This window comes from Cupressus sempervirens, chromosome 4 (assembly GCF_028749045.1).
Source record: "Cupressus sempervirens isolate cs-2001-9-10 chromosome 4, ASM2874904v1, whole genome shotgun sequence".
Classification (NCBI taxonomy): domain Eukaryota; kingdom Viridiplantae; phylum Streptophyta; class Pinopsida; order Cupressales; family Cupressaceae; genus Cupressus; species Cupressus sempervirens.
Genome location: NC_143121.1, coordinates 826,477,110 through 826,490,899, shown reverse-complemented (window position 1 = coordinate 826,490,899; position 13,790 = coordinate 826,477,110). Strand labels below are relative to the sequence as shown.

The following is a 13,790-nucleotide window of genomic DNA, read 5'->3' as shown; positions in this document are numbered from 1 at the left end:
ATACATGGATGAAATAAAATATGAACTGCTAGACCTTTTCGATGGTTTATATCTAAGATACCAATGCTTGGCAATTTGGCCAAGGTGCAGGTGCAGGTGCGCGGAGATGCATGGATGCTTTTGGAAGCATCACAAAGGTGGGCAGGAAGCATGGCTTCTGCCTGTGGATGCTTGTGGGATGCTTAGGAAGGCATCCATCAAACATCCGTCAAGCATCCGGGTGAATCCACAGAGCATCCAGACTTTTTAGGCACCAAGTCACTTAAGTGACACAATAAAACATATGTTAAAATGGTTTTTTTAATTATATTTTGTCTCCATTTTGCCCAGAATCCTAAAACAGCCCTAATATAGGCCATTCATTGCTCACTCCTCTCATTTTGTTTGCCACTGGGCTCTCTTCTCATTTGGTCTCCATTTTGGCATTTTGCATATGTTAATTGCTATGGAATGGCTTATTTTTCATTTTGTATATTACTTGCATTTCTTTACATACATAAATTATATTATTATAGTATACATACATACATATATATATATATATATATATATATATATATATATATATATATATATATATATTTTTTTTTTTTTTTTTTTTTTTAAATTTAATATATTTATATATGGATGCACCCAAACGCATCCAAAATCCCCAAAAAAAAAATTCCCCGCACCCGCATCAGCATCAGAACCAGCATTGGTAACTTAGGTTTATATTGCTTCTATAGATTGTGATATAGTTCATCAAAATAATTGTGATGACAGTTCATTAGGCCTTTTGGATGATTTATGTCACAATTAGGTCCTTGAGACAATTTGTAATCCATTAATGAACAGTCCCGTAATCCTTTTTAGGACTGGAGTTCCATTTGCCTGCATTGTTCATGGCTGGAAACTTGCAGCAATGAAGGAAAACACAAGTGAATGAACAAAACTGCCAACACCAAACTCTTTAATTTCTTTTCATTCTTTTCCCACAGTTCTTTCTCACCTCTCGTCCAGCTCTTTCTGTCTACCCTAGAAACAAAGCAGTAATCCCATCCCCAAAAAATACGACTTTATAGCAGAAAAAGCAAGAGAAATGAGACTCAAAAAATTTGGCTAAGGCATGGTAAAACAGCCAGCAACAATAGCTTCCAGGTTAGAGATATTTCAGCAGCATTAAACCTCACCCCCTCACTACCAGCAAAATTGTGTCAAATCGTTTTGATTCATTCCCTGAAGCGCTCAGACCTCAATGCAGATTCATTCTAGAGAACATGGAGCACCATGTAGCGTCCCACACAAAATGTTTGCAAGGAAAATTTGACCACTTTAAATAGTTCTCTATGATACAATGTTTTCCTATAATTTATTAGACTTGGAGAATTATTTTCAATCAATTTACTGAGAGCATTATATTGAGCTTGGATTGTAAAAATAATAATTTATAATTAGTATATTCACATATTATTCATAGTCAGCTGGAGACAGGGAGACTAGGAGGTCTTGGATACTGGTACAGCTATTCATCAAAAATAAGAAAGAGACCAGGGTACTTGGAGATGGCAAAAAAATTTAATATAATTTAATAATTTCCAAGAAATATCATAACATAGAGCTTTGAAAACAAGAACAACGGAAAGTATGAACATTAAAACCATTGAATCAAAATATGAAATCTGAAATTCAAATTAGTAATAGTAATGTCATTTACTCATTTAATATTGCGACATATGGTTCAAAACTAACACTACAAACAAATAAAAAATAAAATGTTTTGTTTTATTACTTTTTAAATATGCTTTTTCATCTAGAGACAGTCAGGAGATGTCAAAATTCATGGCGAGAGACTTTAACATGAAGTCTCCACCCAAATTTGAAATCTCTGGGTACACAAAAGGTCACAGAGACATGTCTCCGAGACACATCTTGGAGGGGGGAGACGAGTGTCCAGGTTATTATGATATTATTGTATGTTATATATATTATATCTACATCAAAGATATCCTTTCCGAAAGAAATATAAACTAAAACCAACATCTAAATAAAAATGGCTAGAAGACAATATCACTTACAACCTCATGGTACCATTAAAAAATGGTGTTAACAAACATGATTGTCTTTAGATTTGATGTGGAAATTGGTATTTTGCCTCAATCAAACTACATAGCCTGCATCATCTTGCACCTTCCCATTAGCGATCAACTAGCATACTCATCCACAACACAATAAAAATGGGTGCTCTCCAATATCAGTGTGGGCAATCAAGCTTTCATGGACTTTGGGCCTTATCTACAAAGCTTTTCTGGGCACTCCCCTCTTTGGTTCATTATATTACAACTGAGTCTGCTCAAGTTGCGGGTTTGATTCTCTTTCCCACTCTAAGTTATAACTGGTTTGTGAATTTGAAGCTCTTTCCTGGCCTACAATCATATAACCCATTTTGTTTTGCAACAATACCACAGGAGAAAGGAGTGATAAGAACTTGCAGAAGGTCCTATTGTCCCTGTAACAAGTGAAATGAGTATTTCCTATGATGCATTAAAAAGGGTGTAGTATTTGGAACCCCCTTTTCCATGGATTTTATTTAGAAAATTATTGGACCTGGTAACTCCTCTATCCCTGCACTATGGGCTCTGATTCTCTACAATTACTTGAGGAGGAAATTCAAGATGGTCTCAAAGATTGTGTCAAGGATTCTGAAATGAAGGGTTTGATTTTGAACTTGGAAATTCGAGAATCAATTTAATGTTCTAGCCAATATTGATACTAATGAATCATTATTGGAATTATGTTCTCGACTTTGTGCACATCTAGACTTGGCATAATGTGCAGATGGTAGTAAAGCCGTTGTCATTGAACATCTTGACTTTAAGGCAGGCTAATCTTATGAATTAAATGAAGCTCTTCGTGACCTCAACCATGCATCCCACAATATTTTCTTAGAACATTTTGCAACATATGCAGGCTGCAGAAAGTACTCAGATGGGTATCACTTTGTCAGATTGTCCCATCTTCTGTCAACAATGGAGAGAAACTGTACGGAACAGAGCAGGAATTAAATCTCTTTCACATCCAATGTTTCCATAGTCCTTTGCAACATCTACTTCTCTCATATTTTTCCATCTCTGCAATAGCATGCAATTCTACTTGTGCTTCAGTCATCTATATAATTATCTACTATAATGTCTACAGACTTATTGTGTTTACTGCTACAATATCTACAGAGACTTATATAATCATTTGAATATTAAGTTTTCAGCATTTTTTATCAAGGATGAACTCAACAGTTGGAAACAGAATGCCACTGCTAATTATGTAAACAACAGTTTGAATTTTTTCAACAACTAAGAAGTGCTAGTTATCATGCACTCTGCTTTTCTCGATGAGAGTGCCTTGCATAGACTCCTCTTTATTTAGGCCCAAAAAAGATCAAAGTTTGTTTTAAGCCATATACCCAACTACAAGAATCGAGGAAAGATTAACGAAAATTAAAATAAGAGGCATAAGTAAAACTGAATTCAAAGACTTGATCATCTACACAACAAAGCTTTGTTGAAGTAAATGCTATGATCCACGCAGAATATCTAAATCCAATTGAGTCCTGTAAGCTTTAGGTAAAATACCTGATCACAAATGGGACATGTATCACTTCTTTCCATCCACTCAAGTATGCATGCAAGGTGATAATGGTGATCGCATTTTGTGGTTATTTGGGGATTTTCCTCATCATATTCTGTCCAAGAAACATACCATCAAATCCTGAATATATAAAAATGTTAACAGAGTTTATTTTTTCAAAAAGAAATACCTTAAACAAAACTAAATTCCATATGATGATTTCTGTGCTAACAAATAAGGATATTCATTACAAAAATAGAATAATAAAATATACGACTTGAACAAACAATTACATAACTAAGTAGGTCCTGTAAGTATTTCTCCGTATCAAACCGAGTCAGCCACTATGATGAAACCGAGTCTATTCGATCACTTTAACAAACAATTACATAACTAAGTACAATTCTGTGGTAGATACAAGGGATGTGTCATAGACCAAAAGTATTCAAATAATTAGAAAAGTTCCTTGTGGCTGAACACCATTCTAACACCAAACATGATTCTAGACATAATCTTGGTGATAAAATACATTGATTAAAATCTTCCATAAACTTCACAAAAACAATGGAAAGATTTAGCTAGTTTTAGTTAATGGTCATTTAGGCTTTCTTTTTAGTTTGTTCTTTCAATTCTATTTATAGACGTCTTTATTAGGACAACCTTGCTTTTTTGTTCACACTATGATTAGGTTTGTCAATTCTATTTAAGAGTTCATTGTTAATGCAATAATCAATCCATTTATCCCATTCATTCAGTTTTTAACAATTTCAATGTTGTTATCACAATTCAACTAGTAGTTTTCGAGTCAAACCTATTGACACATATTTTATGAGTAGTAGTTCACATGAACCCATCCATCATGAGAATGAATGAACACTTGGCACTCATTGTCTCTAGGTAATGTGTCGCAAAGATGAAGCATTGGAACTTCTAGTAAGGTCATCCATCCCAATACTACTCCAACTCGAGTACACTTAACCATGGAGTTTCCTACTTAAGCTCACTTTTTTTGCAACCCCATTTGTAAAACCTTCACCAAGTGTTTTGCAAATGGGGATGCAAGAAAAGTGGGCTTGACCTTGGAGGAAATTCACAGTTAACCTTCTTGAGAATGAATGGAACACTCAGCACTCATTGCCTTAGGTGATACTCAAAAGGTAGGACTTCGTGGCATGTCACCCGTCCCAATACTACTCCAGCTCAAGCACACTTAACTGCGAAGTTTCATTCAAGGATAAGCCACTTAACCTTGGAGGGAACTCCACAGTTAAGCGCGCTTGAGCTGGAGTACTATTGGGATGGATGACCTCCCACGAAGTCCTAGTGCTTCACCCGGAGACAACGAGTGCTAAGTGTTCCATTCATTCTCACAACATATGCATTCTTGTTAGCCACTAATCATGAAATATGGATCAATAAGTATGACTCAAAAACCAGAAAGTTGAATCCCAGTAGCAATATCACAATTTGACTGGCTGTGGAAAATATCTCCTATTTATCAATTAATCATCTGATAATGGCACATAACTATTTTCACACAAACTTCACATTTTAAAATTTTGGAGAACACGTGCCACCCATTTAACAAAAGACAAGATTTTCATGAAATTAACTCTTCCAAATCTAGTTTTGGTCAATTCCACCAGTGGCATGCTCATCTGAGTATTTTTAAAGGTGTAATCTTGCTCTAGGCCAAATTTATTAGAAGAATTTCCGCTTGCATCTTAGCTCTCCATCTTCTGTGACTGCAAAACTAAAACCTATATTTTCCTTTCAAAAAAAATATTGAAGTAGACTAAGTTAAAAAAAAGAAAGAATATTGATCATGTGCGGCATAATGTTACTAGTATCTTGCATCACCCAGTTGATGTGTATAGCAAAAAGAATGAATAGAAGAAGGGAAAACAACTCTGCCATTGAGGATTTCATCCAACATTAACATATAATAATTTGTACAGCTAAATGACTAATCATCAGAAAAGCAAACAGCAACAAAAGGTGCACTGCCGCAATTGGCTGATAGAGATACTAAGCTTTATGCAACTGCCAATAAATCTCTATTGACTTATTATTGTTAAATTAAATATATGTAAGACAAAATCATATTCACTTTAGTTATATAACTTAAATCCTTCAAGTCCTGCTTCCATACATTGTTTCTATTTCATTCACACAAGAAGGGCTACCATCTTGTATCTCTTTTTCCTCTGTAATGCATCTCAGAGTCTCAGACACAAATGATGAGCCAGGGAACAAGGATAAAAATGAGGATTGAAATATCAAGGACCAATCGCAAGGATGCCACCCCCACCTATGGAAATTTTCTAACATGGGTAATTGGAGGCATGGGAATAACAAAAGCAACTCAAGGACACTTTGTATAGGGAAATCAGAAGAAATGCAGAAATTGTATAACCGAACAATGCAATTTAAAGATCCTACAGACCAATATGGTATAAAGAAAAAAGCCATCATATATTATTTTAGTATCTTGATACTTCCATATTTAGTTAAACTAAAATAATTCATTAATGTGTTAGTAGGTCTATGCTTCAGACGATGTGTATTGATTAGTGATAAGTGATAGCAAAGTAAAGCATTTCATTGGTACTTAAGAAGGTTTAGACTTCAGCTAATTTATACTGATACAGTGGTACCAAACAAAATAAAAGTTGAAATCCAAATGTTCAACACTTCAGAAAAAGGGAGCAGGGTGAACTTGAAACTAAGTGCAATATAGAAAATGTTTCTGTTAAATACAAAAATTATAAATAAAAAGCCACATGATTCAACTTGTCTAACCTAACGCCACAAACTTCTTTTCTTTTGACATGAACTAAGTATAAATTTTGTTTTTTTTGCCCTGGAATTGGAAATTTAATCAAGTGACCTGATACAACAAAAAAGAAATCCACCACTAAATTCTTCACAATAAATAATGAACGTGGATCATAGTCCTCCAAGAAATCACATAAGATTTCAAACCTTCCTGAAAACAACAAAATAAATAATTAAAATAAATATCACCTATCCAAGAAAGCACATAAACCCCAAATCATCCTAAACACAACACTATACATAATGATATCATATCTCAGTTGTCCAGAAAATCAGCTAAATTATCATCCTAATAATAATAACACAATAAGAGGCTACAGACCATATGTACCAATCATGTCAGTGATTGTTGAACAGCCCTTAAATGACGCACAGACATTGGCAGTACAAAGGCTTAACTTTTAAGATTAACCATACCGCTCTAGATAATCGACAGCATTTGGATCCAATAAACGGGGGAAATCGTGCATAGGAGATTGATATTTCCCTTCTAGGCAAGTGGAATAGGTATATCCATCCACGAATGGCACATCATTCAATCCAGTACATGATAAAACAAAGGAATAGAGAATATAATTTACCTTCCAGACAAGTAGGACAGACATCCTCCTCATCTGCAAATGGTAAAGTAGAATCACTCAATTTCTCTGGAGACCCAGGCATGCTGTCAGCTAATTGGCTCTTGTCATCTGCAGCTTTTGAATTTTGCAGTGATGTCACATCTTCACTTTGAGTTTCACTAGTGCTTACTCTTGGAAGTTGAGATTCCTCCCCCTGAACTGGACCACTTTTATTCTGTCTAATTACTGCTCTACCTTGTTCTGTCTGCAAACGTCTTCTTTCTGCATTATCAGGTAAAAAAATAAATCTTAAATACATGTTGATGTAAGGTTATCACTGTCACCTCAATAAAGAGTACATGCAGATCAGAAGTGACAGACCTAGCACAGAAGATAAGTCCTGATTTTCTGTCCTTGAAGTAAACTGCAAAAGGAGTAGAATTGACAGCTTGTATGTCAATATCGAGTTGACTAAATATTAAATAGCACTTGCATATACTTATAGATAGCAAAGTTGATCTATGGTGCTTGCATGCATCAGAAAACATACTAAAGAGAAACTCTCAATAAAATAATGCATCACCGTCTTAAAAGAGAAAATATTGATGGAATGATGGATCACAGTCTTCAAGAATGCAAATATGCAATGAGAGAGAGGTGTCACAGTCAACGTTTGTCAGTATATTAACGATCTTAGTAATATTTCATGCATGAATTTTGTATTTGGATCTTTAAGAAAGAGTTATGATTAATAGGTCTCTAGTGACGGGTATAATTTGCAGTGAAATTATATTTAATCTACATAGACAGTCGGTTACCAAAACATTAACATGTCATATGCTGAAAAGACATTTGATCTGTAACATATAAACATCAATTAAGACACCTTTGAATCCACATTGCCCTCAGAAGATGTACAAGGATCTTGTAATTCCTTTCCCCATGGTCAAGCTGCATTTTTATTCCTGATTTTTAAATAATAAATATGTTGTGTTTCTGCAGTGCTTCTGGATATTTGATTGTTTCAACTTTGTGTAAAAGCTAACACAGAAACAGAGAAGCTAACAGAGCGAACTTCAGGGTTGGTACATGAAAGAGCAAAAGGAGCTCCGGAAGAACAAATAGAGGAGACCCATAGAGATGATGTGGGAAATTTAGCCTGCAAAAGGAGAGTTCAGAGTTACCAAGCTCAATGAAGGGTATTATATGATGTCACCCATCTCAAGTACCAAAACCAACTCTCGTTCAAGCTTGGAATTGCTCAAGAAACTCTATCTCTGGAATGTTGAGGAGCAAAGGAAGTGAATCCTCGGATGATGAAAGTTTGGATTTGGAAGATGAGGAAGAAAGAGAACAGTAAGTCAATCCCTCTCTACTAATGGAAAAATTAGGGTGGGTAGAAGAGATCCAGAGGTAAAAAAAACAAATAAATTTATAAACTAGAGCTAGCAAGCAATGCAAAAGGCCAGAGGCAAATAAGATCCGTAAAGGGTTTCACCCTTTTCCAGGAGCAATGAAAATACTATCTTCAAATGACATAGGCTGCAATGCCTCTAACAAGAGACATCGGATCAAAAGTAGGTCTGATCAGATGAAACCAGATGTGACACAGCTGCAAGAAATTAAGTTAGGGAAAGAAGAAACAATTACAACGCTCAAGAAATGGAACATATGGCAGGGAATTTATTTGGAAGCTATAGGCACCTCTGCATATATTGTAGTTCTTTGGAACCCACAGAAGATTATGGATGCACCAGTGGTCGAGAACTCTAATTGGCAAATGGTTAAGATTCGAGTGAACTTTCTCAAAGAAGACATATTTCTCATTAATGTCTATGGTCCCACAGGGACAAGCTAGAAAAGAACCCTTTGGATCCAGATTACCAAAGTACTAGAGAGTATAGAGGATGATCTAGTGATCATTGAAGGCAAGTTCAATGCCACTCTTTGCTTGTCTGAGAAAAGAGGGGGTTTTGGAGAAATAGGGCAGTGCAAACAGACTTCCAGAATTTTGTAACAGAAAATGGTTTATAGGATATTCCCCCCCTAAAAATGACATCTTTTAAATGGACCAATCGACTACAACACTTTTTCAAGCTTAGCTGAGAAATTGGGCAGGTTGTTTTAATTTGGCAAATAAGCAGATCACACTTTTGTTTTTTAACCTAATATATTGCCTAACTCTGGATCAGATCACTACCTGAAATATTTGTTGTCCAGTGTGATGCCAGTCCGCTTAGATGCCCTTTCAAATTTGAAGCTACGTGTTTGAGAGATGGTAATATTATAACACTGATTGACACATGGTGGAGAAATGCTCTCCATTGGTGAAAGGTAAAAAGGCTTTCATTTTTTTCAGAAAACTCCAGCATATAAAGAATAGTTAAAAGAATAGAATGACATACATCTCAAAAAAATCTTTGAAAAAAAAGGCACAACTAGAATCTGCATTAGAAGATCTTCACAATAAAGTGATAGAACAAGCAATGGGGATAGAGGACATAAACAAGGAGAAGATTCCAAATCAGTAGTATCCAGAGATCTTAGCTATAGAGGAGATTTATTGGTGCCAAATCTAGGGATTGTTTGTAATGAGATGGGGACAAAAAAAACAATTTTTCCATTCCTCTGTGAAGGTTAGAAGATTTAGAAATAGAATTTCAGACATCAAGAATACAGATGGGATCATTATAATAGTAGGGAAGACATCAATAAGGAGGCAGTGAGATACTTTAGTACTTTCATAAATACAGCCAGCAAAAAGATGGAAAATTCCGACAGTAAAATGTTTCATAAATTTACCCACTATTATAAGTTATAACAGCACAACAAAACAGTATGCTCATGAAATCGGTCAATTTAAGGAAGGTAAAGATTATTTTGTTTTCCATGGATGGAGACCATGCCCTTGGGCCGGATGGTTTCCCTGCATGTTTCTTCCAAAGTTTTGAGAAACATTTAAGACAGATCTTTGGGAGGTGGTAGAAGAACCAAGAGAAGAAACGTATGTATCCAGAAATCTAAATAATACTTCAATTATACTGACTCCAGAGAAAGCAGAAGTGTCCTCTTTTAAAGACTTCAGAACCATCTCTTTATGTAATCCACTTTATTAAGTGATCACTAGAGTAAAAGCGAACAGATTAAATAGTGTATTGAACAGCATCATATCGAAAGAACAGAGTGGTTTTTGTTCCACAATGATCCGTAGTGGAAGGCATCATTGTGGTCCATGAAGCAATACACTATTAGAAGGGCCAAGACTGAAAATATGCTCTTGAAGCTGGATATAAGGAAGTCATATGATCAAAGGCAGGCCCCTTCCTATGGAAAGTGATGTAGCCCTCGGTTTTGTTGCAGATTGGATTTCCTGGGTAAAAAATCTGCATTAGCACTCCCCAATTTTCAATTTCAGTGAATGAATGTCGACAAGGGAAATTTGATTCATCAAGAGGTTTAAGGCAAGGTGATCCATTATCCTAATTCTTATTCATAAACCTAGCCGAAGTACTAGGAAGATTCATTAGCAAGATGAGAAACATCAAAAGTGGAAGGGCATCAAGATTACCCCAGATCTAGAAGTAACATCTCACTTACAATATGCTGATGACACCTTACTGCTGGGGGAATCCACACTTCAGGAATCTCAATGCATAAAATGAATGCTTGATAAATACTCTAAAGTTTCGAGGTAAAACATTGATTGGTATAACTCAGAAATTTTCTTCTTCAGCACACCACTTGGCAAGCAGAGGGCAATAGAGGAAATATAAGGAATCAAACCAGGAAAACTTCAGGGCAGAGTCTTGGTCATCCCCTTGATTTACATGCTTGTAGATCAAGTGTTTGGAACAATCTGATAGACAGTTGTTTGGGCAAACTTGAAAGATGGAAAAGTAAATGGATGACATGAGTCAGGCAAATTCTAATATCGAAATCAGTTGTTGCTGCCATCCCTATTTATTCCATGATGTGTTTGACAATTCCAACAAAAATCCTAAATACCCTAGAGCAAAAAATAAGGAAGTTCTTTAGTAATGGGAGTCGAGAACAAGATAGATACCACAGTTGGTTTGGGACAAGAAACACAAACCAAAAGGTGCTGGTGAGGCAGGCCTCAAAAAATAGAATCTCCTCGATTAAGCAATGGGTGCCAAACTCGTATGGCAGATGTATAGCAATCCAAATCAGAAATGGGTCAAGATTTTAAAAGTATAATATCTGGATGAACTCTCAAGGGAAAGAATATTAACAATCCAAAATCCACCAAAAGGATTAGTGATCTATAACTTCATCATTTCATGCCAACCAGCATTACTGAAACTTGGCAATTGGGAAATGGAGATTTGGCAAAATTTTGGTATGACCCTTGGAAAGGTTATGAGAACCTAAACAACGGTATCAGGTTATAGGAACTATAACAGATAATGGAAGCAAAATGATGCAACACAATCTCAAACATTGTAATTGAAAATGATTAGAATGGAGTAGAGATTTGGAAATTGAAGTCAACTAATGAACTGGACCTACCCAGAGATTCAAAGGATTTAATCATACAGATCATGCATAAAAGCAAAGTATTCCTGAATAGAGATAAAGATGAATTAGCATGGTGTGGATCCAAAAAGGGTAGGTACTCTGTCAAATTTGGGTATAAGCTCTTAGAATCGGCATGAGAAGATGAAGAATGGCCAAGAAATTTAAGTTGGAATAAACATTTCCTCCCCAAAGCAGGCTTATTTACGTGGTTAGCTACCAAAGGAAGTACTCTCACAGAAGATAGACTCGAAATAATTGGCTTTATGGTACCATCACAATGCATAACCTGCAAAACAGAAGAGAGAAATCTCAATCACCTACTTCATTGTGAAGTGGCTGATCAAGGTTGGAAATTTACAATGAAGAAACTAGGATGGCAATCGCCCTTTCCAGCATCCTTAAAGTAAATGTTCCAAAGCTGGAGTATGACCAGAAAAAATCAGCCTTCTCAAGCATTTGGCAGATTTGCCTATCCACAATTATTTGGGAGATTTGAAAGGAAAGAAATAGAAGAATTTTCCAATGGAAATAGGAACGACTAGAACATTTTCTCAGCCACATAGAAAATGCCATCTCAAAATTAGTCAACATAGCTGCTATGTGCCAAAATCCAAGTAGATTCCCTTTCAATTACGAGGATCTGCAAGAACATAGGCCTCATCTGAAAGTCTCACCTATTAATGGGCTTTCGAGGGTTAATCCTTCATCTCTTTGTGAGAAGATTGTGGAGTGGATCAAGCCAAATGAAGGATGAATAAAACTTACTTTGATGGTGCCTCAAAAGGAAACCCGGAATCATTGGAACTGGATGTGTAGTGAGGTATGAGAAGGGTAACATCTTGGCAATGGAAGCTCAAACATTAGAATAAGGGAGAGATAATATGACAGTTGAAAGTTGCATTGCTCCCCATAAACATGGCAAGCAAATTGAAGATTGAAAGATTACATCTGGATGGCCACTCTTGAATCATAGTAACTACAATATTTATAATGGAGCATGAAATTGGAAAATAATAAGTGAAACCCAGCAACTCGCACCCCCCCAAAACGGGAAGTACCTCTCCTCACACCAAGTAATTGCAGTACCCCGAATACCCCCATCTCTGCCATTTTGCAACCACGTCATTGGCTCGACAAGTACTTGAATTTCTATTTGATTTTTTTTAATGGTATTAATTGGTATGTACTAGTTACTATGTTGAATATTCAATGATTCTAGTTCAAGTTACAATTTTATCATGTTCAAGTATTACAATTTGGTACTTTATACTGAAACATTATTTCATAACTAGTAGTTCATGTTCTATATGTATCGTATACAACACCCCCAGCCTCACCGCCCATGCCCCCTGTCGTTGTCCCCCCTACCATCCCCCCTTCGTCCCGAAATTGAGGCCCTTTGTCCCCACATCCCAAAAACTTGTCCCAACGTCTTGGCGTCCCAACATACCCAATTACACTGAAAATAAATTAATATATTGAAATATTAAGGAATATACTTTCCAGTTTCAACAATTTAAAAATTGCTCACACATTACAGGAGGGTAGTTTGGCAATGGACAAAGAGGCAAATTGGGCATTTACTTCCTCGCAAAGATATCATGATTTTTGCCCAAATGATTTTCAAGTCCTTTTCTACAATGGAGAATGGCACAAGGAGCACGGCAAGGATTGTGCAAGTCCTTTGCCATCAATGCAATGGATCTTTCAAGAAGGGACGATAAACACTGTTGATGTTTGATAGCTTCAATTAGATAAAAGTATATATAATTATATATGAGATATAATTTATATGTGTGTGTGTTTATTATATTTGAGATATATGTTTATTGTTATATGAGATATATGTGTGTCTGTGTGTGTGTGTGTCTGTGTGTATGTGTGTGTGTGTGTGTGTGTGTGAGAGAGAGAGAGAGAGAGATTAAATTGATTATATTAATTATATGATTAACAAATAGACATGTCTCTTCATGGCTTATTCTCAATATAAATAATACATCGTTGTCATTTGGAAAACACATACCAAATATTATGGCGGTGTTAGTACATTTGCAACGATCCCAGAAAACCAACATGGTATCAAAGCAACTTTGAACTTCTAGGAATTTGAATGATTTAAGTTTGTGTAATCAGTGTTATTAGAATGAATGTGGAGGTGTTATAATGCGATGTGTAACAATAGTTCAAGCTTTGCAGATTCCTTCATTCAACTCCTACAGTCAATGAGCAAGTATGAATTCAAATCACTGG

At 35.8% G+C, this 13,790-nt stretch overlaps 1 protein-coding gene across 3 annotated transcripts in view; it reads right to left on the bottom strand.

The window, feature by feature from the left end:
* Window positions 1-13,790, bottom strand: part of LOC149563933 (uncharacterized) — a 45,576-nt gene that overhangs the window by 18,633 nt on the left and 13,153 nt on the right. For all 3 annotated transcript variants that reach the window (XM_089827041.1, XM_089827044.1, XM_089827042.1), the window contains exons 3-5: window positions 7,383-7,425; window positions 7,023-7,283; window positions 3,609-3,718 (exon numbers count right to left, since the gene is read on the bottom strand). In XM_089827041.1, coding sequence (XP_089683167.1) covers window positions 3,609-3,718; window positions 7,023-7,283; window positions 7,383-7,425 — 414 coding nt within the window. The remainder of the gene's footprint in view (window positions 1-3,608; window positions 3,719-7,022; window positions 7,284-7,382; window positions 7,426-13,790) is intronic.